The 26,837-nt window shown below is 41.3% G+C and overlaps 1 protein-coding gene across 2 annotated transcripts in view; it reads right to left on the reverse strand.

Moving 5' to 3' along the window:
• uacab (uveal autoantigen with coiled-coil domains and ankyrin repeats b) overlaps window positions 1-24,216 on the reverse strand; it is a 40,577-nt gene extending 16,361 nt beyond the window's left edge. The window contains exons 1-2 of one of the 2 annotated variants that reach the window (XM_070964469.1): window positions 23,992-24,216; window positions 1,291-1,421 (exon numbers count right to left, since the gene is read on the reverse strand). In XM_070964469.1, coding sequence (XP_070820570.1) covers window positions 1,291-1,421; window positions 23,992-24,039 — 179 coding nt within the window. In that variant the 5' untranslated portion in view covers window positions 24,040-24,216. Of the gene's footprint in view, window positions 1-1,290; window positions 1,422-2,058; window positions 2,182-23,991 lie in introns of those variants that run through there. The other variant, XM_070964478.1, reaches the window with a different exon arrangement.
• Window positions 24,217-26,837: the final 2,621 nt, after the last annotated feature.

Here is a 26,837-nt window from a genome sequence, read left to right on the forward strand (position 1 = left end):
TTATGAGAGCAGGCATTTATCAGGTTGTGTGTATAATTCTGTTTATTTACACGCGTGCATGTATTCAGTCACTGGTCTTTGCAATGGAGCCACAAGAGAATTTCACACACTGCTGAAAATACTCAACACTTTTGCTTCTGGGATCTGGTGCTCCATAGTTATACACTTAAACAAAGCTTTGTTAAAATAAACCTGAGGCACAGACCAGAGACCAGTGACTTCTTCATATATCTGGGATTAAACTGAGGGCGCCGGGCCTCCCAAAATGCTGCTGTTGGAATCTGGTTACATTTAGGAAGAAAACAAAGTACCTGCTTTATAAAGAGCTCCATGCATTGTTTTCTGAGGCTGGGCCATTCTGATCATGAATAGGACTGAGATAAAGGTATGTATAAGATACCTGAAATAGCTCTGGTCTTACATGGTCAAGGTGCAACAGGAGAAAAGTCCTACATATTTCACTGAGGTTGACCTATTTTCTTTCCTACTGCACCTTCCTTGTCTTAGCTTTCTGTTCATCCACTGCTTCTCTAGTTCCCACTGAAAAATCCTACCATATAAAACATGGTCCTTCAAGATGTCAGCTCAGCCTGATAATAGCCTGCAGCTGGGGCTGCATGTATTAGCTGGCGTTGCAAACACCACAGTGGATCTGATCTGAACTTGCAGGGAGTCATTTCCTGTAGGGACTACATAAACAGCTTCTGGCCAATGTGGTCAAGCCTTCAGTGGCCACAAACATTCTTTATACCAACTCCCACACTGACCTCCAGTCAGATGGACACTAAAAGAGGAATTTGTGGATAGAAAAATGGATACATAATAATATGCAACTGCGATGCCTTTCGTACGCAGGCCAGCTGGATGGAGGTACAAGGTTGAAACGTGCAACCTTAACCATGTGGGGCAGGATTTTCTTTCCACACAGGGAGGATTACCATTGATGTTTTTTAAAAACCTATTTTTGAGTAAGAGCGAGCTAATTGTGAAGGAATTCCCATCTATGCCTTATGTGGGAACAGAGACAAGAATGTGTGGTGAGGAGACCACCACAATGTTGGGAATTTGTCATGCTCAGCATTTTTAGATTTACAAATATTCAGAGAGGGATGGCAGAAACCAAGAAGAAACTTCATCTGTATGAAACAATAAGAGTATGTGAGTGTAAGTATGTAAGTGTTGATCATGTGTTGTAGAAATTCACACCTCTTTGGCGATGAATGTCAACACACTGGACATATGTGTGTGTCTGTATATAGATTGAGTATGTGTGTGTCCATGTTTACTCACGCAGAGCGTCCTTCCACGTCGAGCTTGGTCGGGATGATGCCCTTCTTGCTGAGAACGGCAGCCACCTTGTCCACCTCGCCACGTTCCACCGCCTTCATCAGCCGATCGTCATACTTGTTCCAGTCTGTGTTCTGACGACGATGACAGTGAACCATCAGACACACAGTATGTTTGAGAGCATCTCCCAAACCAAAGAGTTCAACAAACCTTTCACTAAATACACACTTAGGTCAATCGTAGAGAGTGATACCTATAATTTAGTTTTGATTAGACTAATAAATCAGCCGACTAATAGATGCAACAGTGACGTATGCATTTATGCACAAAGTCCATTTCTGACACAACACCAATACACATAATGTGATTTTTTTCCATTTGTAGCACAATAATACACATCAGTTTATGCAGAATGTGCCAAGAATGTGCTGTACTGCAGTTTCACAAAATCCCCCCCATGAGTGATGGCTACAAAGCATGGGAACAGAGTACTCTTAAGGCTTCTGGGAAGCACATCTAAGTGGGGTGCTTTACACTGGGGTCAAAAATGAACAGAGAACACAAGCACATGGTGTAACCTTGACTGAGATTGAAACACAATCAATTTGTACATATACATACAAGTATTAAGCAATTAATGAGTCAACCAACTGATCCACCAACGCTAACTGGCTTAATTGTCCTTCAATGTGTCACCACTTCGTTAAGATGGAAGCATAAGAACCGAAGAAACATGAACCATAAAAATAGCTTTCGGTGGTGAATACCTACAAAGTGCATGGAGGTGCATTTCAGCCAGCGGCTCATCTTGGGTGAGTGGAGCTGGTCCTTGCACCGTGCTACAGAAAAGGTTGCCACTGTTCCGGTTTACAAAAGCAAAAATGGAGAAAAACAAAGCGTATAAAAAATCCCCTCAGCCTCTCAGTGCACTCAACCAGTGAGTGCAACAAAAATGGACGAGAAGACAAAGGGGCGACAGTCTGTGCTGCAGTGGAGGTCCTCTTATGGATGGCTCAACCTCTGGAGTTTCCCTCACTTGAGGCAGAGAAGTTCATTTGGCAGGATTTTCTAAGCATTCCAGTGTTGCTCATGGCCTCTGCCTGTAAGTTCATCACTGCACAGCAGTTTGCTTGATGGTTAAAGGGAGGAGAAGGAGGAGTAAGAGGAGGAAGGAAAGGAGGTGGAGAAGCAGTAGGGCCAGCCCTGCCAGCCCTGGGACCTGCCCTGGCCGGCAACTGCAACTCCTCCTCTGAGGGAAAAGTCAGCTCAGCCTGGCTTCCTCTCGCCTCAATAGAGTGTCTCCCCCTTCCCCAAACCTTCTGTTTAACTCAGTATTCTCCTGTTTTGACACGCTTCCTCTTCTTCTCTGGACCGTTTCTATCTAGAAAAGCTACAAGCTACTTGCTTATCAAGTAGTAACTAAAGAGCTTCCCTCTCGGTCCTCTATGAGTGGTCTTCACCCCACCAAATGGCAAGTCAGTCGGGCTGAGCGGGGTAAATATGTGAGCTCTCCCAGGTTTAAAATATCACCCCCTCCCTGGTAAACAGCAGTGGTGCAGACAGCCCTGTAGACTGGTTACCTCTTTATTTTTTGACCCTCCAACCTTTCTGTAGTGACTGATAGGAAGACAGGGGCTAAGAATACATTCTGGACATGCCTGCACCATGAGTAATGGCTTTAGTGTCTATCACCACTGCCAGCATGAAACAAGGCCAGCCAAAAAGACCTTGCTTACATTGCCACCCCCCACCATGCTCCCCGCTTGCCTCCATCTGAAAATATTAATGTCAGAGGGGGATTATGGTTTGCACATTTGAAGTGGTCTTGGCACTGACCCTCACAGGACACTACTGGGTTGAGAGCTGCTGTTAACCCATCCATCTAAAGAGGGTGGTGTGGCTCCAAATCCCCCTGATCCTCACTGCACGGTAGCAAGGTTAGATGTCGGCCTTTTTACAACCAGCTGTCTGAGACTGCAGCCCCACCAAAATCTACAACTACGCCACCTCTTCACTTACACTAATAACCACGTGGTAAACACTGCAAAAGCACCACTTTCCCTTATATTCAGTAAAACATGACAGTGGCAATTTAAGCAAAAAAGGCATAGAGACAGCAATGGAGGGAAAGGACCTGTTTAATTTACACACTGGATCAGCTCCTTGCAGCCTCGTGTTACTGTCTGCTGCCAGACTGGCGTTAACAGAGCGGCACTGATATCCACAAACATGCAAAAAGACCTCCTCCACATGACATGTCATATGAAGAAGTAGGTGTCAACTTACGAAAGCTGCTCACCCTAGCATAGAGACAAAGGCGCCAAAATGGCACCTAGCCACGAAGCATACTGTACATGGGTCACGTAAATATCTCACACGGCTGTGCTGGTGTGTGTGTATTTGCTTGGGAATCTGTTAATGTACTAGTTAATGATGGGGCTGTTAGCAAGCAAGAGCCGCCACTGTAGTAGTCTCTTACTTTAAAGGACAGCTGGTCGATATCGACACACTGAGGTATCATGATGAGTTTTAACTGGATGTTATAAGGTGATATTAAGTAAGTTCCTTCTTCAGATATTTGGTCTGAACTATGTGTGGCTGATATAAAAGGTTTTCTGGATATGATGCCAATTTTCTTTTTATTTAGAGCAGTCAAACGATCTAAACTTGAATCACTTTCAAACACTGCAGCCTTTAAGACCAGGAAGGATGATGATGATAACACATGACGATATCTCATTTCACATCATGACGTCAATATGATGTCAGTGTGTCTCCCTGCTTTACTTTCATAGACTGGAACAGGACCCTTTTTTCTTTTAAATTACTGAGCTCAGCAACATTTAATCCAAGCTGTGTGTAAGGCTAAAAGACGTTGGGGAAAAAAACATTTGATACTTTAATTTAGCAAAATATTGTACATTTGATTTTTTTTAAGTTTAAAATTTCACTGAGTATTTACATCTTATTTATAGCTCTCCATTTTTGTAGCTTTACTTAAATAGAAAAAAGGTATCAGTTTCTGATCTGTCATGTTTATCAAAGTCAAAATATTTTACTTCTAAATACCAAATATAGCATTTTTGTTCACTGGCAGTTTTCTTTTTGACTGGTCTGCTTTTGACTTGTTTCAAAGTTAGATGCAAATATTTACATTAGATGCATTAGATACATTTTTTGCATGTTTTTATTCCATAGTGCAGTAAGAAAATCATGCCACATCAAATTAATGATTGCATTTGGACATTTGATGTGCATCTGACAGAAACTAGACTAAAAGTCTAGAGCTGTGATAGCAGTTCTGTCAAGCTTTACTTGGGTCAGCGGTGCTCTGAGATAAATACTACCAACAAATCACAATGGCAATACGAGGGAAAGTACGATGTTTACAATGATCAACATCATTGCGTGTTACTCTTGCGTGTTAGCATGCTAAACTGATGAACACTGAACACAAAGAACTGCTGGGGTTGATGGGAATGGTGTCTAAGATGGTGGTGGTGCTGGCGAGTGGTGCTTTATGAAAAGGGATTAAGAAGTTATTACACTTCGTCCTGAGTGGTACATGAATGTGTGCACCAAATTTGATGGCAATCTATTAAATAACTGTCCAGATACTTCACTAAAAACACGAAACATGTCAGTCTCACTGGGGTCAGGACTCATCCTCTGGGTACCAAGTAATTTGCTAAATTTCTACACAAATGCATGAAGAGACAAAAGAACAGAAGCTGGCTTGGACTGGCAGCATGATCTGAAACAAACACAGCACCTAAAGTTTCTATTTTAACAGTGACAAAACATCACCTGACACTGGGTGAGCCAGGTCAGGCCTCTACCTGTCCACACAGAGTATTCTGAGACTTCCATCATGTTGAGTTCAGGTTTTCCATCACTGTCTACAGGCTGCAACCCTTTCCAACACCTCAGTTTCCTGCCTCTCTCAGCCCCTGGCCAGACTAATGGGTCTCTGATGTCCTCACAGATGAAATCACCGGCAGGAAATATCTAACTGTCATCTAATAACCGACTGAAGCATAAAACTGTATACCAATATGTTAAGTGATACTTGTATTCAATGCCAAACTCCAGTCACGGATGTGGTTTCATAAGATTATGACTATGAGGATGATTGTGATTGTAGGAGACATCTGAGAAGAGACATTATGTCATGATACATAGACCTTTGACATTTTATGACTGAAATGGAGGCACGTCATTGGAAGTGTGGGCCTTTTGCAGCAGTAATAATTTTTTCAATTAGTTGAAACTAGGAATGAAAATATGTCGAAAGCGTAAAACGAAGACAAAAAGGACACTTTTGCAGTCAATTTGCCTGAAGAACAGATTCAGATTTTGTTATTGGTGGCTGAACTCTGTAGTACAAAGCTGCTTCCACAGCAGCTCAGCAAGGCAACACTATCGGTGGAAAAACAAAGAGGAATTTCATGCTGAAAAGACAGTAACCTTTGAAAATAACCACTCATTTGATACCTAATATTAGCTTCAAGAGAATACATTTTTGTACAGAACCAGGACTGTGGATTTTGTCTTCCCATCTCTTACATTGTAACCATACAACCCTGATGCCAAAAAACACTGAATAAAATCATAAATAAAACAGAATGTGACAATTAGCTTTTTTGACATACACTCAACTGAAAACAGCACAAAGACAATATATTTAATGTTTTATCTCATCAGCTGCATTGATTCTTGTAAATATCTGCTTATTCTGAATTTGATGCAGCATCATATTTCAAACATGTTGGGACAGGAGAAACTACAGACTGGGAAAGATGTGGAATGCTCCAAAAACACCTGTTTGGAACATTCCACAGGTAAACAGGTTGATTGGTAACAGGTGATAGTGTCATGATTGGGTATGAAAGGGGCATCCTGGAAAGGCTCAGTCATTCACAAGTGAGGATGGAGCAAGGTTCACCACTTTGTGAACACATGATTGGATTAAGGATGTTAGTACATGGGCTCAGGAACACAACTAGTTTGTGTCAGGGTTGCTCTTGGAAGAGATAACTTCATTGGCCAGTATGGAAAAAAGGAATGATCACATTGACATCAGCTCTTTCACTGTGCATATGTGCAGTGTGAGACAGTGTGAGATATTGATAGAGGCAACAAAAACCTGTTGAATTACCTGTTGAACAAGACACAACTTAGAGTCTACAGGCATGCTCTGAGAGACCATACTCAGGTATCGTAGTGCTTTGAGCTACATGCTAAACTCTGCATGCTAATATTCTGATGTTTAGCAGATCTAATGCTTACTATGACCGCCACCTTCGTTTAGCCTGTTGGCTTGCTAACATTTAATAATGGCACTAAACATAAAGTACAGTCGAGGCTGATGGGAATGTCATTAGTTTTGCAGGTATTTGGTGACAGAGCTCAGTCTTAGACAAACTGAAGTTTTGACCTGATCATGGCCCTAGTTTATTCTGAGTGGGGCGTGAATGCCTGCAGCAAATTCCCTGGCAACTGATGCAATAATTGTGCTAAAGGTAAAGTCAAAATGTCATGGTAATCCATCCAGTAGTTGTCCAGATATTTCAGTCTAGACCAAAGTAGTGGAGCAACTGACAGACAGACATTGCCATCCTTAGAGCAACGCCACAAACACGGGTGTAGAAGTACTGGTGCAGTGCTATTATAGGTGAGGCAGGGTCGGAACGAAGAATATATTTGCTTAAATAGAAAACACAAAGAAGGATGAGGCTCATGAGTCACTACAAGAAACATCAAATAATGACAAATGACAGTGAATGTAATCATTTTTCAGCTGATTTAAGGTACTAAAGTGGTAATATTGTGACGTCCAGATTGCCTTTACAGCGGAATTTGATTTCATTATATTCTGACTGTACAGTGTTTGCCAGGGATCATGCTTTGTCGAATCAACAGTTGATTTTATTTGATAACTGGCGTGGCAGCAAACATACAGTATCAATACCACACAAAACAATTAACTGAAGCCAGTTAATACACAAACTATAGATGATAAAACGACCTTGGAGATGAGACCTTCTGACACCTTATATCACTTTTCAGTAACTCTTTGCTTCTAGTTTATGAACAGGCCCAAACACGACACCAATCATCTGTTTATATTTTTATCATTTATCCTCAGGGATACCTGTTTGTGACATTAAAATAGCTTCATGCTGTGAGAATATCTCGGTGACAGGTTGATTTATTGGTGCAATATACCCTGTCAGTGAAAAGCCAAAACTCTCGCTGCATCAGCGCTGATGAGAACCTGAAGAGGAAGATCAAATACCAGACACTGTGCCACAGAAATCTCTGGAAATTATGTGAGTCACAGCTGTTACCAGAGACAGGCAATTAAATCACAAACAATGCAGGAACAAACAATATGGACAGAGTGGTTATCCATTTAGAAACAAGTAAACACGAAGGAAAGAGGGGGATATCCTGCTCCTGACTGGCTATAAAAAAATCACTATTTTCTGAGAAAATCATTCTTAAAATAAATGCTGAGTAATAGATGGCAGCTACCATTAATTTAGTTTTTTAAGGAAAATATTCTCCATTGTTAGTAAATACATGCAACTCCCTCCATCTCACTGCCACCTTCTCACAATCATTAGGCAGACTGCTGTTTGCAGGAGCCGCTTTACACCCCCACCCTCCCCATTATACACACCCCTATAATCTGTGACCACAGATCTGTGCATGCAGTGGTGAACATGCAACTGTCTGGGCATGTCGAGTGTAAATAAAACCCCTCAGGGGCAGAGCTAGAAAGGGTGGAGGAGGAGAGGAAGAGAGAGAAAATGTGAACAAATGTGTAAAAGAACAAGCGGGGAGGTGAGAAAGTGACAAGACAGAACATGTTTGCAGCCAGTCTGTCAGTATGGGACAGGTAAGGTGATGCTTCAGAGTGAAAGTCCCTCTTGAGACCTCACTGATGGTTCAGGCCAGGTGTCCAGAGGAGAGAGGCACTCTGTTTTTGGTATGTACATGAGACACTCGCTGCATATCTGGGTAGCTGCTAAACACAGGTCCACTCTTGCTGGGCAGAGTGTGAGCTGGACGCAGGAGGACAGACAGACAGACATGCCCTCTGGTGGTGAACGTGAAACATTAAACTCCATTTGTGTCCTGGGACACAGACGAAAGGGTGACCAATGGCTGTCTTCACTACATTGATGTGTACGATTCCAGTATATATTCCATTAGAAAACGGAAAGGTGAAATACGGCAATCTGATTGGCTGTTAACTGTGATATAATGAGCGTATAACACAGCTACTATTCTAAAAAGCCTTATCACAGCATATCACTCCGCTTCAGGGAAGCAACAATGTTTCCATGACAACAACCGTTACAGTACGCTGCAAAAAGTGAGTGAATAGCAGATGTTTATTTTTTCAAGGCGTTATCAACATTCAAACATGTTCACGGTCAACTTTGATCTCCAGGGAGGGCTAACGATGGATGAATGGATTGAAGAGTGCCTGTCTCTGAAAAAAAAGAAAAAAAAAAAAAAAGCAGAGCAAAAGACGACATGCAGAGCTGACGTCCGGAGAGGCTGACCAACTGGAGAAGGAGAGAAGTGATATTCAGATGCCGCTGCTGTGTCTCCAGGTGCCTGCCGCGATGTCACATATAGTCGGCTTAATAAAGTCAGTGATCACTCAAAGCTAAAACTGTTTAAAAAAACATTAATTCATTGAGGTTTTGGGGGGATTCTTCCGGACCACTCACTCATAGTTAACTACGGGGGGCCTCGCACGTTTATGTTATGGGCCCGATTGTCAGAGAAGCAACAATGTATCCATGACAACAACCTGTTACAGTAGGTAGCAAAAAGTTGCTGCGGTGTTTTGACAACGTTAACAAATAGACTAAATTAGTTGAATTCACCTGTTTAAGGTTAACTTTCACCTCCAGATAGGGTTAACAATGGTAGAGTTGATTGAGCAGTGACTTTCTCCTGAAAAAAAGGCGAGGAATAGACAACATGCAGAGGTAACGTAACGCTAAGAGGGTTTTCCGCTATGCGTCGGGCCAAAAAACACCCCTTGGCTGTGGTATAATGAGCGTATATCATGGCCTGTCGTGATGTATTGCTTAAGTATACAATCATTTCTGCTGCCTTCACTGAGAGACCTGAAGCTCAATATCAGCAGAACCAACGAGCTTGTGGTGGACTACAATGCTTTAAATATGGATGTTGCTGCAAAGAAGCTAGAGATTCTAAAACATGCATGCTTCACACACATCTTCAACTCGGCAGCATAGAAGATCTATACATTCAGCACAGTTTGAAGGTGGACACCAAAGACTAGTGTCACCAATTCTGTATCTGATCAAACGTGAAAAATGGTCACAATCTACTCTTCTGTTCCTGAGTTGTGGTGTTGAATAATGGCCAGAAAAGAGTTTTTGCAGAACATTATGATGTCATAGTGAAGCTGACCTCTGACCTTCTGGATATAGAATGTCACTTTGTCATTTTATCCTGAGAGACATTTGTGTGAAATTGGTCATACTTAGTGGATGAATTTTTGAGTTGTGGTCAAAATTGTGTTTAGTGTGGTCACAGTGGCCTTCGACCTTTGACCATCAGAATCTAATCAGCTCATCTTTGAGTCCAAGTGGACAATTGAGCCAGACATAATTAAATTCCCCCCAGGTGTTCTGAGATATTGAGTTCACGAAAATGGGATGGAGGTCGCAGTGACATTTGACTTCTAAATTCTAACCAGTTCATCCTCGAGTCCGAGTGGACGTTTGTACTAAATTTGAAGAAATTCCCTCCAGGCGTTCCTGAGAAATTTCACTCATGAGAATGTGATGGACGGACAAGCAACCTGACGACATGAAGCCAGCCATGACTGCTGCCAGCGCAGAAGCATTAAAACAGTTATTAAATATTAATTTCCCTCTGTAAGGAGAGTCAAACTGCATTATTTGCCTGGCATTCAGCGTTGGGACCATTACAAAATTATGAGTCAAAATGAAAAATTACACACAGCATCAAATCCATTATGTGATTAGTGTTATCAATCAGCATGTATGAAAAACAGCACTGAGAGAAGCATACAGTGCATTTTCTAAGGCATTAAAAAGCCCTCAGTGTCTAAGAAAATAGAAAAAACTTATTTAAAGCTGCACAGACCAGACTGCCCTCAAACACTGATGAAAACATTTAACATACTGTAGGTCTGTTTTCAAATACTTGAGTTAAGCCTGAGCCTGCTGAAAACACAATAAAACCCACATGGTTCAGTGGATTACTGTGAGCTTTCTGGTGACCCTCTTAAGATATCCTCATGTCGGGTGCCCAAAATTGGACACTAGTCCATCCAGCTGCTGGGTCACGCCATTTTAGATGACTTCTGACCCAGAGGGCAAAGCTGTTCCTTGCTATTTTCTTCTACTTCCGACACCCTCTGCCAGGGCAGGAGATCGGCTCTCCAGTTGCCCAAACCCTGTGAACTTTGCCCCTCCCTACTCCCTAGTAAAGACAGTTGCTAGAGGATTATGAAAAACAGGAAGGTCATAATATAGCTTCTGAAAGACAGTTCCAGAAAGACAATGGGGTCATTCATAAGAGATATTTCAAACTAGTCCACTATCAGTTGTTCATATCTGACAAAATTGATGTCTATTATTGAATCTGGAGGAAATCTCTTTTCAGGTAATGATTTCTTAGCTTCACTGCCTTCATCCCAAATGGATCTGAAGCATTACACTATACTCCTAATGTGTTTTTCAGACCTTTAGAGCTCATTGAAGAACTGTGGAGCTCCTACAAAGAACAGCTCTGTATCTTAAAAGGCTTTGTGACACTTTGTGATGGTTAGTATGCAAGTGCACCATCTGTGTCTGACGTCAGAGTCATTAAGATAGAAATTCTAAAATGGAATTCACTGAGGTGACACGAAATCAGAATTCGCTGAAGAAAAGGTGACAGGAAGATGACCTTTAAATTATGGAACATTAGCAATCCTCAGTGTGGAAGAAGCAAGACTTTTTCCTCTGATACCATCATCAGGTCAACATTTTAAGGGGTTCAAACTCTAAGAAGCCCATGTATTTCATGGGAGGAAGCTAACATGCTAAACTAAGATGTTGAGAAACTGACTGCTTTTAAATCTTTTCAAAACACTTTAGAGCTAAAATTCCTGGAATTAGTATGACAGCGCCAGCTCTGAAGCTATTGTAGGAGGTTAAAATACCCCTTTCCTGCAAAATGTCAGCAGCTTAACTGACACATTTTAATAGCATCATTGAAATAACAATGTCCCAAAGCAGGGGAATTAAAAACAAGCAGGGTTATGGGCTTTGGCTGTAGATGCCTGCTGGAATGGCTGATATTATTCCAGCTGGTCTGATGAAATGGAGATAAAAGAAAAAAAACAGAGCCGTGGGGCCATGAAATGATTTCCAATCAGCTCGTAAGGAACTATTTAGGTCACTAATGCAGAAACACTGCAGTAAATTAACAAGGTCGTGATTTTCTTTAAGAGACACTATATTTTTTTTGAAAAACAACACACCGTTAAAATTAGCATTTTTAGTGCCATGAGAAACAAGAGACACAGACAGACAGACTGCTTTAATGCTATATGGCTGAAGGGAGTATTGTAAAGAATGAAGGCTGCTGTTTTAATCTCACCTCAAGAAAATAATGAGGCAACATCAGGGAAAACGCTGCAGGAGTGTTTTGTCTTACATGGCCGTATTTGGTGAAATGAGGAGCTCTTAGGGCATGCTGGTACTTGGGCACAAATACTGGTGATGATGCACACGCAGGGTGAGGAATGTGACTGGAGGGATGGTCAAATGGACGGGGCTCTGTAAAAACATTCATAAACTAAAACATATTTTCCATGGGATGGATTAATCAATAGTTGCCCAATGCCGCAATATAACTTCTACTTACTATGTGGTAACAAATCACTTGAGTCAGAGGTTACAAAATTTCCACCAGTTTCACAACACACACTAAATCACATCTGCCAGTGTGGTCTAATAAAGACCTCTGATGGGTAAATTAAAACTATATGAAAGAAATATATGAATGTAATACCAATGGGAAAATAAAGTATAGAAAATAACTTTTGAGCGGCTGTAAACAATCTCGGAAAACAGTCCAGTTCCTGGAGACACCTCTTGACTCCCATGGTGTAAGATAAAGATCAGGTAGATACAGAGCAGGTAGTAACTTGCCCCTTCGACGTGTCAAAAGCTCCACCTATTCATTAACTATGACCACGTTCTGAGTGAGCAGGTCTTTCTTCCACATCTCAACACTTCAATATGTATGGACCTTTGGAAGAAGCAGAAAACTGACTGTCACATCGCCTTCTTTCTTATCAGCAGCAAGAATATCACAGTCAATCCTGCAGCACTTCTCATCAAAATTCACTAAAAAAGCCAAAACAGCCACGATAAAGAGGTCTACTGTCGGCATATTTAAATGCAATTCAACATAAAGATGAAAACAAAGACAGCCTAATATGTAATATAATCTAGTTGCTGGTATTCATCTTTCTATTTGACATCGTGCATTAAGAGTCAGGTCTATGCCATATGCAACATGTTATATTTATAAATGGATGCCAAAAAACACTGAAACACAAACTTACAGTAACAAATAACTTAGATAAGAGTGCACACTGTATCAAGAATGGGGCATCATTGTAGCTCTTGCTGAGTGATGTGACACAGCTTATAGTTTAAAGAGTTAAAAGACTGAGAAACCACAAATAAGATCCGTCAGCTTGTCCAGTGATAGCTTTCAGCCTGTAGTCTACACTGAAGCCGGCGGAGGTGTTGAAAACAAAGGCACTAATTGGCTCCGCCGCAATATTCCTCACATCTCTTTCAACATAGGGCACGGTACCTTGAAAAAAAAAAAAAAAGTTTGAAAAGTGCCAAAGGTGCCACTGACTTGAAGCCTCTGATGAAACAGAGACACTGCAGAGACAGAAACATATGAAGTCTGAGCACAGCTTGATGAGGCTTAGTCTGAGCCATTTCACAGCAGTTTGTCCCTCATCAGCACAATCTTTGTGCTCTTGACTGTTAGTGAGCACGTGTGTGTGCGCGCGCGTGTGTGTGTGTGTGTGTGTGTGTGTGTGTGTGTGTGTGTGTGTGTGTGTGTGTGTGTGTGTGTGTGTGTGTGTGTGTGGGCTGATGTCGGCTCCAGGCCACCCAAAGTCAGTCAATAAGCTCAGAAGCCCCCCCCACACACACACACAAGGTAACCTCCCCCAACACTGGCAATCTCTCCATTCCTAACCCAACACACACAGAGTTCATATTACACATAGAGCCCGTCAACTGCACGGTCCCTCAATCTCACACATGATAAACAAAACACAAACAAAAGACACACATGCACACTAAAACAACACACACACTCACATGCAGGCCGTTGCTGGCACAGCATGGGAACACAGACGGGTAACGCTGCTGAGATGACCTCATGGCTGCCCCCATGGAGCCAGACATTAATCCTAAAAACACAGACCGTCACGCTACCACCTACTCTGCAGCCAACACAACATCCAGCCTAAAACAAACTTCTGCTGATCCTGTCTGAGAGTTTGCCTCCTACAGTGAATATAAATTACATGTCTATGTGAACAAATACTGTACAGTGAGGCAGCGCAGGAAGAAGTTATTTCAAAGACAAATAAATCCAGAGACAGACAAGAGTTTGACCTTTAGTCAAAGCAAGATATCGACTATCGGCCAGACTGTCATGAAATTTGATAGAGGTATTCATGGTCCCCTAATGACTTTGCTGACCTTCACAGTTTTCCAAAGAGCCACCATCTGGCCAAACCTTCCATATGCATCCAATAGACAATCAAAATCCACTGCAACAGGCTGTAGCTGTGACTCCCATTAACCCCTTGGTTCAAGAAAAGAAGCGTCACAGAGAACATTCTCGCTTCCCGGAGGATGAACCATTTTTATTTTGGATGCTTTACAAGATTTCTTCTCTTTGTACCTTCTGGCCAAAATGTTTTTGTTCTTTGCACACAAGATAGAAACCCGTGTGAGATATAAACCCTTTTAATGTTTACAACATGGCTTTTCTATATTACTGTGGGGTTTAATTTACATCGCAGCCTCTATGAGCCACTGGCAGAGCTTTAAATTAGTAGTCATACTCAAGACATATCATTTACTATCTCAGCCCAATTGCAGGCGAGTAGTTTTTCTTTGGTTCAAATGTTTGGTTCATACAGAGGCCTTAATTAGACTGCCAACCCAAATCCATTTTTTGACATAACCAGAATGTATCCAGATTGATTTTAGAAAGTCTGGACAGCAAAAAACCCACATGAAATGCATTTTTTTGCAAATCAGATTAAACCCACATTTGAAGGTGATTTGAAATGTGTTTTCTACAGGATGTTTCAAAGTGTCTCTGCATCACTCGCAATGCAACGAATGTCGTGTCAGATGTGCATCAGAGCGGCTGAGAAGAATCCATGCTGCTACTAGCAGAGCGGGACAACAGAGAGTCTGCGGACAGACGCTGAAGAAAACTGTCTGCTGGCACTTTGGGGGAGGCTGGGAGATGATCTATCTCCATTTCACATGCTTCTGTGTTGGAACGCTGCGGTACCAGTGTGCATAGTTACTGGTGCCTACGTTGTTACCACAGTAATCCATGCAGATAGGTTGGTCTTGTCTGGACACACAAGTCTGATCTGATCAACTGCAAGGAACAGTGTTAAAGAACTGATTTGAGAAGCAAATCTGATTTCCCTGCATATCTAATCAAAGTCTCTGCTGCCATTTCAATGCAATGAAAATACAAATTGTTTCTACAGAAGTTATAGGATGAAGGCACAATATGACTGGATGAGTTATTTTGTGAGAGATGAAATCTTCAGCTTCTGTGCCATAATAAGGGAACAGAGCAATTTTGTGCAGATAGATCATTGTTGCGGACAAATGGGAAAATGTTTTTCAATGACATCATTTGGTGCTGTGACATCCCATGTATTCATTTGTGACAGCAGTCTTTGCTCCATTGTATTCCATGAACGTCTTCCTGACAGGGCACCAAACAGACCAGTCATTTATTCTGACAGGCGCTTGTCAGAGGAGATCTGAACAGCCTGTAGTCTGACCTAGGATTAACTCAAATGAAACATTCAGTCTATAGCAACTCAAACTCAAAAGGCAAACAATGCGCACACTTGGGGGAGGTAGGAAAAGAGGATTTTCTTAAATCCCAAACCTTCTCAGCTCCTCCAGCAGGGGAGTAAGAAAGCCTGCTGGGTGCGTCCACGTTGGAGCCTAACCGTTCTGGTGGAGGCTTCTACTTGATAACGTTCAGTAGGTACTCAGAGCCTTAGAGGCTGCTCAACGGCTTGAGAAAGATTCCTCTGGGGTTTAGGAGGATGCAAAGCATACAAGTTCCCACGCTAGGGTAATGTTTATTATTATAAAATCAATCTTTGAGACCATAAAATGTTTGTATGGGCTTTTGCACTTAAATGACGCTTATACTCTAGCATCACGAGGGGACGTAGCTATGTCGTGGCAGGTGTATTGATCAGGACCCAAAGAAGTGCAGTGTCAGGTATGAAGCTGTGGTTAAGCAGTTCTACAGAATGCTGCAAGCACCAATACCAGAGGCTAATCAATCAGACCGATCAGACCAGACATGTTTTGAACTAGTGTTTAAAATTAAGTACAACTTTCAACTTAAAAAGATCAGGCTTTCCCTGACTGAATCTCTGTCTCTGCATCACAGGCGCTGGTGCAGCTCGACACAATAACCACAACTACTCGTTCACAGAATTTATTGTATGTCCGTTAATGTACTTTTCCAACAGGATTTATAGGAAAACTAGAAGCAGGCCGTGTACACTCCTGTGGTTGAAACTGCAGAATCAGACCATTACAGAACTCCCCAGAGAGCCGCATTGGCCCCCGCATTTCAAAAGCATTAGCATGTGACAGCAGGCAGGTGGGAGATGGAACAAGATCATTTGTTTTAATAATGGTTTCAGTTGTATTGACACACCTCAAAAAAAAAAAAAAAAAACCTGTGGGAGTTGGGGTTGGATACTATTTAGAGTCAATTCGAGTTCCCCTGGAGTCATGGATGGATCCTTGGAACAAAACACAGCTAAAATTAATGTTTTATAGCAGCTAATGGCTGATAAAGGAAAAGAGACTTCAAAAACGCTCCATTCTATTTTGCCTGCTGCTGTTAATATGAATATTGTAAGCAATTCATTTGAAGCTACAGAGAACAGACTTTCCAACTTGTCTTTATACAGCCACTGGGGTTAATAGAAGGTCTGTGGACAATAATGGTGGTAGCAGTGTGTGTGTGTGTGTGTGTGTGTCTGTGTGTTATGGCAACAATAAATAAAATCTACACTTTAATGACTTGTCAGTTCTTGATGCACAAACTTTTGGCAGTACAAGCAAAATCCCACATGACATCAATGCCATTATTCTACAAGTAAGAGACCCTAAGGACACATTTGTGTTGACCACATTTGGACTATTTCAGCAATTTCACAATCTTATCAGTAAATACAAAGACACAACTAAAACAGCAGATAGCAATCACTGCCAAAGGCCTGGAGCCGTAAAGCTCCCCTCTCCCTTCTCCCAGCCCTATCCCCACTCTCCTTTTGTTAAAAACAACACTGAAATCAGAGTTGTTGAGACTTCCTAACAATACAGAGCCCCATCTGGCCGCTCTATCCTACTCTGCCATCATCATCATCATCCCAGCCCTGCTCTCTCTTTTGTAAAATAACACCACTTCAAGAACAACAGAGGCTCTGATGTTTCAACCGAAAGTATATGCCTGCTGGAGGGAGGAGACAGAAGAAAGACAAGGTGTGATCAGGAGCACAAAGAAGCAGGGAAATATGCAGGCATACAGCAAACTCTCCTTACAAATTACATGATTTTAAAACAGCCTTCAGAGCTAAGCAGAGCAGCAATACCATCATTCATTTCTGATGCTGACTTTAACAGCCAAGCTGCCATGTTACCATCCGAGCACAGGCTGTCTATGGAGAAGAGGCTATAAGAGAGGCCGAAAATGTTTTATCCTTGATTTATCCCTTTCATTACACTTTGCTGTGCCTTTGCCTGAGAGAAGGTTTCCATTAGGTGAGTGCTCAACCCTTCACTGATGAAGGCTTTCCAAAGAAAATGACTGGTTTTGATGACCAGCCTTGGTCTGCTGTTTAAACTGTGTGCAAACTGGATAACAGCTGTTTTGCAGAAGAATACTGACGACCCTGAACATCACACTGTGTCCCCATAGATGAGTTGGTAGAGACCAAAAACTGAGCATATATCAGACTTATGTTCATCAGATGGCCACAAACACAACTCCAAATGAACCAAAATGTTGCTGCTGGATGTGGAAATAAGCAAATGTTTGTTAAAAAGTCAGCATATAAAGTTAATCATTATTATTAATTTCTATTGCCACCACAGAAATCAGTTATTGTAGGTTGATGGTTTATTTAAGTGAAAATTTTGCATGGCAACAAGCCAGTGACATGCTGCTGGTGAGACTCTTCAGCCTAACATTGTCCTGCTGGGACAAACCCACTTGATGCTTCAAACAAACCTCCTGTCCCTCATGCAGTGCTCTGAGGGATCTCTTTCTAGCTTCTTTGGTGTGAAACATTCTCTTCTACCTTAAAACTACCACAAAAGATCATCTTAGAGCAAAGTTTTTCTCATTTTGCACAAAGACCGCCACATCACCATCCTGATAGGAAGACCAGGTTTGAGGTTGAATATGGGAAGGGAAACTGACACCGTTACGTGAGCTGGAGAGGTATTTTCAGGGATTAATCACACTAAACAAAGGAATATATTAATGGAATAGAAACTCATGAAATCATCGTAATCTGAAAAATGCCTTTCTCTGACTGCTGATCACAGTCACATTATTTAGTGTTTGATCAGAGAGCTTTATTGTCAGCTTTCATAAATGATTTCTTTGCGCCACAGGCAGTGCTGCACACACTCCAACACGTCTTTGATGATTAACCCAAAAGCCAGCAGTGCGTATGAGGTGTGGCACTGAATGACTTTGATTTCCAGCCACTCGTAATCCCCACCACATAAGCTATTCACAAGTGTTCCTGTGTGAAGTATTTACATTCAGCATTACTCACCAAAATGCATTGTGTGTGCCCTTGAGGCCTAACAACTGTGCTGAGTGCATTTATTTTCCATTACAACATTTGCAAAGTCCATTTTTTAAATATTTTAAATTGTATGCTGAATACATCCATGTTAGTTGGCTTGCAGACTTAATTGGAAAATATCTACCATATGCTCCTTTGCAAGATACGAACACCAGCTGCTAATCGCATGTGCTTGAGTGCATGTGTGCAAAATACAAACAAAGCCCACTCGTGAAAACACTGTTTCATATTCACTGTGGTTTCTCCAGCTGTTTACAGTATAGCTTATGAGAAAAGAGAGTATCACAGCTAAACAGACAATGGCTCTGTGTGTATTATCATCCAATGGGCACAGCTTACACACTCCAGTAGAGTGCCACGGACGCCAGAGCCAATCACAGCCAGTCTATCTGATGTGTCAGTATCTACAATGGGGCCTTCGAGCTGTGAGGCGACAGTGTTGCCACAGTTCCACCGTGCCATCATCATATTTTTGAGGTGACCATATTACATCACGATATTACAAAAATAAAATAGATGCTCCACTCAAAACCTAAGGTTATGCCACTTTTCAGTCTATTAGAAATGTAAGGGAACACGTCTTAAGACGGGAAAAATGAGATGTCAGCCTTCATGTGTACCACGGGGCATATCTATCAAGCACATTTACAGATAGCAGCAACAGACATACATACCGACGCAGAATGCCTGAGAACCAACAAAACCAGCTGAGCTTGTGCTGCAGTATGAAGTGTGGCGATAATGTTAGCGCCACTAAAAGTTCCATGCAAAAACAGTTTCCAACATCCAGCCTGCCCCTCTGGATTTTTTAACTAGCTTCGAACGAGGCTTAATGTTCACACTCTTTGTCTTGACTGTCCCTCAATGTTAAAGACTCCAATACTGCTCCAGTGTGTGAGCGTACAATAGATGTTACTAGCCACACTAACTGCACAACGTGCCGAGTCAACAGGCCAAATAAACAGTAAAGCAAGATAAAAATGGCAAAGGTTAGAGATTCCAAGCTTAAAGTCAGTACTGAGCATCAGTTTTGAAGTGAAAAGTGCTTACTGTGCACATATAGCCTAAGAGTTGTCCAGTTGTTGTTGATGTGCGAACATTTCCATCAAGTTAATCCACTGGCTCTTCACTTCCTCGGACGGTGGGAGTAGATGAAGACTTTTGCATTGCTTCTTGCAGCCAACAACTGAGAAATTGGAGTGCATTGCTCGTAACATTACCCTCACATCTTTGTGTACCAGAGTTGTCGTTACAGTGAGGGAAAACCTAGTCATTGGATGTAACTCTAGCTCTACGAATATGTGTGTAGTAAAGCACCTTACTTTTTTACTTTTAATATGCTAAAACATTTATCACGTCAATGACGGTGTTGCAAAATCCGGTAAAGAAACCACCCACCCCTAGTGTGTGTGTGTGTGTGTGTGTGTGTGTGTGTGTGTGTGTGTGTGCGCTGCTACGCAAACTGTGAGGAAACTCAAGCTGTTGTTGTAAAGTGCCATTCTGACATGTCGTGACTCTCCTTTTTGCTTTTGTGTTTAAAAGTTTGCTCGAAATGTTAGTTATTACATTTTAAATGAATTATTTAAATTTGACCATATGGCCTCAGCGTGGTGCATCGCAAAAAATAACATCACACTTGACATCATTCCAAACATACCCTCACAATGGACATGAAGACTGGGAATTAATAGTGCACAGGGAATCGGTGCAGAACATTTCATGTCAGAGCCGTCTGATCGTGTTCCAGCGAGCAGAATGCAACGAAAGCTCTTGAGAGTTTGATCTTGGGAACGAGAAAATATTCTGAAATGATATAACGCACACCTCAGCTCTGCCGCTCACTGCGGTCTGGCACAGACATGGACGAACCTGCCTCAGACGGACCTCCTTTCATGTAGAATAGATGACTGACTGTACCAGCTCATTGGTCCGATAGAGCGGTTTCAGTGTATTTTAGCCATATACACAAAACACAGTGGAGTTCCCCAACTGACAGAGCAGATGTTTGCTGTGACAACAAGCTGTGGCTGTGTGTGACAGCTCAGACTAATCCCAAAACTAACCAGGAAATCCAGTTTCTCTTATTTCCTCCCGGAGATCTCCTGTCTCTGCAGACAGAAACTCTGAAAAGCTGCCAAAGTTTTTGCTCAAGCTGAAACATTTTCAACATATTTGGAAATCTGGCTTTGTTGCCATCCTGGGTGTTTGGAGAATGTAAGTCCAACTAGATTCAGACATTTGATCTTAATCTTCCTGAGGCCATTCCTATCATATTTTCCTTTGCTTTCTTTTCTATTGTTATTTCTGTTGATAAGGATCTGCAATTTAACTTTCAACGATAGAATGACGACTGTGTAATATTTGAATTTATTGCCAAAATCTATTGCACTGCTTCGCAAAAATGAATAATGGTTCAACTTGAAAGCATTGTTTGTGTGCATTTTGTGGTCAACTGAGGAATGAAAAGGGAACTGCCTACTGCTTAGAGCTTCAGCATTTAATCAACAATTTATCAGCAGCTATTTTGATAATAAGTAAACTGTTAGAAGTTATTTTGAAGGAAAAATTTGCCAGTTCCTCTAACGCCAGGAGTATCTGTTTTTCACCTTTTCTATTTCAAATGATTAATTGATTACTCGAGAATGATAAAAACCATGATTAGCTGCAGCCCTAGACATTTCTCTCTGTTAACTTTAAGCTCCTTTGCAAGTATATGGCAATCATACATGACAATGCTCGTCACGAGAAGCCTTGTGATTAATCCCTTTTAACAAAAAAATACTCTTCTACACAAGAGATTAAGAGAAACTGGAGCCCTGACTGGTGGAAACAGACCTCGCCCTGCTTTTAATCTACGGTCAGTACCAAGGGAATGCCTTGGCATTTTGTGTCCTGGTCACTAAGAAATCAGCCTTATTTCCCAGCTACCTTAAATGGTTTGGCAGCCTAGCTAGCATTCCTTGACTGAAATAAGTTCCCACCAATATTTGATAGGCAAACCTGACTGGAGAATAATGACAGAACACAGTAAAAGAGGCCAAGTGTCACTTAAAGACAATGTCACGCCTGAATTTCGTAAACAAGAAAGCCATAAAATGCCTTTTCAAACCAATCCATAAATTCTTTCTAGAAGAGATAAGATAAAGATAATAAATGTACACTGTGCAACGAGTGGATGAGGATATGATTCCTCAACTTTCTCTGGCCAGTCACTGTTTGTTAACATATTAAAAGCAAGTTTCCTTTGAATTCCCCTTCGCCTCTCCCACTCGGAAAATGCCGATATATTTTCTTAAATATTAGTCAGCCCACCAGGAAAGAGCGAGAGAGTGAGTGAGTTCACCTTCCAGGCATTGTGCACCGACAGTGGAAGCATGCATCGAAAACATTTGATGCTGTCAACGTCACAGATTTCAGGATGGAAGACTGATAATTAGGCCTTTACCTCGGGCAACACACAAATTAGAGTGACGGTAAATTACATCTTGAAGAAAGGGCCAGTATGTGATTTCTGCCGCCAGGAGCCTCTCGATCAAAACAATGAAGACAAAAGATGTAGTTTGTTGATGACGTGGAGTAGCGAGGGATCATGGGAGTTGTTGCCCTTCTTGTTAAACAACCACCATTACTGATGAAAACCCACCTGACGAGACGGTGACCAAATGAAATGCATCGTTATTCTGAATAAGATTACAAACGGGTTTGAGCACTGTTGGAAATATTTTGGATGAGCAACTCGTTTTTAGACCTTTTAACGTGGAAATGTTACATATTGTGCGTTAAAGACGATATATTTAAAATGACCTTTAGCGATGTCTGCAGAGGTCCAGCCGTCTGTCAGTTGCCCCTTTGGTGTCTGCCTGCACGGAGGAATGCACTGGGGCTGTTATGTCACTCAGACCTGTGTAAATGTCAGGTCTGTTTCCACAACACAGCTCACCTCGAGCTTTTCCTCAGAGTTTTTGAGAAAATGGTGCAAAAATATGCTGCAATGCTCTTTTTGCTTGCATTTCAAATGGTTGTCTCGGCGTCTGACTGAAGGGGTGAGACAACTTTTAATGCAGATACAATACCATTTCACTCCTGAAAGGCTTCCCCCCGCCCCTTTAAAGGGCCCAGATAGTTTACCACACACAGCTCTGCTGGCTTTGTGCCTTTCTCATGGTAATTGATGGGAGCTGAAAACAGAGTGCGGTGCCAAACACCCACTGCATGTTGAACTGTGCAGAATTGTAATGACTGTCTATTAAGTGACGTTCAGAAGCTGCAGCTGAATTAATTCAACGTTATGGCCCATGATGTGATTACTCAACATAGCCGAGAAACCTAATGGATATTCTAGACTTTGTCATTATATTCATTCAGTACTGTTGGCTGTAACGCACGCTCACTTAACCTGAGAATAAAATCACAGAAACATTCCTGGAGGGTCTTTCAGTGTCTCCACGGTGCCATGGAGCCTCAGTGGCTAATTGCAACAAATTCTCTGGAAATGTGAGGTTTTGGTGTCGTCTTTTTCTGTGAGGCGCTTGTGTTTTGTTCGAGGAATGCTGCATTCCTTTTCAGTAGGGATTGATGCCAGTTTATTAGGTACACCAACAACCAAAGCAGTCCAACACAACAGCCAATACATCAGACCTCCATGAAGTTATAAGGGTCTGATTTACTAACATTCTTTGGTTTCAGCCTCTCAAATGTGAGGATTTGCTGCTTTTTTCTGTCGTGCGTCAGAGTAAACTTGACAAAGGAGAAACCTCTATTTTCCTCTATTTTCTCAATTTATTAGCAAAACAGAAATAACTGACAGAATAAAACAATCAATAATACAGTTTGTGGTGGTGAGATGTTTATATAATTTAATCCACCCTCACTGAAATAAGAGTGACAAAATATTTGAAACACCAATCAGGAAGAATAACAAACAGCAGCACCACAAACTACAGCTTCCAACATCCCTGATTATCTTTTTGTGTTTGACTGCATTAGTTGTAAGTAGATGGACTCATAAGCTGCTGACTGGATGTCTTTGGGCTGAGCCTTCATCCTCACATCTCATGTATTGATGATGAAATCCAGCGTCCGGGGGTCGTGAGGTTATTCCCAGTCACCACAGACACCTCGATCAATACCCACCACAGCAGTGTAGGAGACCATGGGTGATAACACTTAGTCAGCTGCTGTAGATTTAGGCCAGGTCATAAAAACGTGAAGCCGAACAGTGTAATAAACCTGAGACAGGCCACATCCACCGGGCGCGCGGGGCTGCAGGTGCCGGCGGTGAGTTTTCAACCACACCGCCGCCGCCGTGGGAACATGACCGGGGTGAACGTGGTTGTTGAGGACAGGAGGTCAGACAAGAGAGAGCCCGGTGCTTGTACACAGCGCCTAGCATTAGCACCGTTGACCAGCACAAAGCTGGCTCAGTGGTATCAGTGGGGGATATTAGCAAAACTTAGTCAATACAGAAACAGGACTGAACTTACTGTGATGGTGACTTCGTGCTTTTTCAATCGATACTTGAGGCTCTTCATCTTGTAACGTGTCGGTTTCCGCTGTTAAAAGTTTCCTTTGATGAATGAATTCATAAAAAAAGTACCAAAACTTTCTTGAAAGTTCAGACGAAGTAAGTTTCTCTCGATCCCCTTTTTTCTGACAGAGCGAGTTTCACCTGACGCCTAACCGCAAACTCTGCTCGCACTTTGATTGACAACCACTCGAGCCAATCAAACTGAGGGACGCGCGGTCCGGTTTGCTTTTGATCCAATTGGCAGCGTCGAAAGGCGGGACTTCCTTGTAAAGTGTCGTTGGGAGAAGTTGGAGGCATCCTGGGACAGAGCAGGAAAAGCCTGGCATGACGTCAAGTTTACCTGAAGACCGAAACACCTGGAAACAGCGCCTCCTAATCTGTGAGCAACCCGGTTAAAAGCTCCCATTGGCTGTTATAGTTTACAGAAACTGTTCACCTGAATGTCCGCCATACTGAATGAACACCTGCAATGAAAATGATCTTAGTAACTACCCAAACTGTCTGTTAACTTCTCACCTGTCTGTTATGAGGCAACAAAGTACCTTCAAAGTTGTTAGATGAACTAAGATCACACTGCAAACATGCTCATCTGAAATAAATCTTAGATATTTATACTGATCAGTTTACATGAGAGCGCTGTTGAATCAAAATCACAAGTCATGAGCATATTTTGCTATATGTTAATGTTTCAGTCATTTGAACTGGGAACACTTTAATATTTCTGTACTTTTACTAGAACTGTAAATGTTAAATTCGGGACATTTAGTTGTTATTGCTGCTTTTACCTCAGTGAAGCAGCTGAGTTATTTATTTATTGCTAATTAGAAAAGGAGAACAGAATCTGCCTTTTAACTCCAATAAACCCAACAATAAATTTACTGTCATTCTATCTGCGTTCATTACCCAGTGCTGTATAAACAGTCATATCTGTTCACATCCAAATATAAACAGCAGTGATTAAACTTATTTACTCAACGATACAAACAGTATTTTACTATTTCAAATAAAGAACTAAAATATCTTAAACTTGTCGACTCCTTGAAACAAACACATGGCAATATATTATCTTTAATAAACATATTGGACAAAAAAATATTCATCTGTGAGATAACTGCTTCAAGCTTAGGTTTGAATGAGTGAGACTGTTATTGTGCTGTTGACTGAATAGCCTACATCTATTAACAAAACCATCACGTTGAGTTGAACCATATAAAACCTAAGCAGGCAGTGTCTGAGTGCTCAAGGACACGTGGTCTGTACACTCATTCAGTTCTCTGACTGTCTGTGATGGGCCCCTGAAACATCTCATCCTGCCTTTACATGAATACAGAATAACACAGAATAAAGCAGAGGCTAGAAACTGATATTACACATGACAATATACATATAACAGCGCTGACAATGATGTGTTCACCAGCATCTCTTGATTTACACCACAGACTGTTTAAGAGGCCACACTGAATTTTGTATTGATGAAAATATTCAAGACTATTATATTTAGTAACCTTTTGTCAGAAAATCCATCTAGAAATACTTAACAGAGACAAACAGAGGAGCAAATCAAATCGACCAAACCACAGTTTACAATGGCTGATTGATTCAGTATTATTGATTTTTCTGTTCAGCATGGAAACACTGAGAATGTAAATGCTGAAACGCAATGAGTGGAAAACATATTCAGCCACTGGACATTTCTGAACCTCCATGGGAAACTCAGCTATTGTAACTTGTTTTCGTTTGATCAATATTTGTTTTATCCTTCTGTTTTGCTCAGTGGTGGAATGTGACTACGTACAGTACAAATTTGACGTACTTGTACTTCACTTAAGTCTTTTCTTTTCATGCCACTTTCTACTTCTGCTCCACTAAAGTTCAGAAGGAAATGTACTTTTACTTCACCGAGACCTTTAGTTACTTTACAAATTAAGATTTTTGCATACAAAACACATGAGGATCTTTTGAAATATAAATGTTTTAGTATAAATTAAACTACCAAACTGCAACCGGCTGATCAATTGATTACTTGAGAATCTCAAAAATAATCATTACTCCAACTACAAGACTACAACAGTAAAATAGTGCTTTTACTTTAATGCATGAGCAAAGATAATCCAATGAGAACATATATAATACTAACATTGAGTACTTTTAATACTTTATGTACATTTTTCTGATGATACTTACATACTTTTACTTAAGTACAGTAACATTTTTGATGCAGGAGTTTTATTTTTTCATGAGTATTTCTCCAGTATGACATTAGAAGTGGTGAAAGTACACAGGTTGTATACCTAAAAGTAAAAGTAGAAATACTCCCTAAAGTCATGCATTTAATTTTTTACTCAAGTAAGAATACTGACACCAAAGTACCAAAACTAAAGTACTCATTATGCAGAATGGTCCATTTCAGAATCATAGATATTTTTACTTTAGTAAGATTTTCAGTATTTTTGGATTATGGTATTTGTACTCTGACTTCAGTAATGGATGTGAGTACTTCCTCCGTCACCTTGCGTACAGTGACATACACGTGAACTACAAATGAACAGGTAGGCGGACATCGAGTTGATTGGACAGTCAATCAAACAGAAAAGGGGGAAGTGTCGCCCCCTGGTGGGCTGAGATCACCCGCGTCTTAAATGACTGTTATCAGATATTTAACATTAGGCTTCAATCACTATCAAAAGTCTGACCTATCGATAAAAGCAGCTGTTTTATCGTCTTCTGTTGAGTGGCATTCGTCAGTATGGGGACATATTAAACTACATGCTGTCTGTCCTTCAGTATGTCTCTGTCTCCACG

The sequence above is a fragment of the Chaetodon trifascialis genome, chromosome 1 (assembly GCF_039877785.1).
Source record: "Chaetodon trifascialis isolate fChaTrf1 chromosome 1, fChaTrf1.hap1, whole genome shotgun sequence".
In the NCBI taxonomy this organism is placed as follows: domain Eukaryota; kingdom Metazoa; phylum Chordata; class Actinopteri; order Chaetodontiformes; family Chaetodontidae; genus Chaetodon; species Chaetodon trifascialis.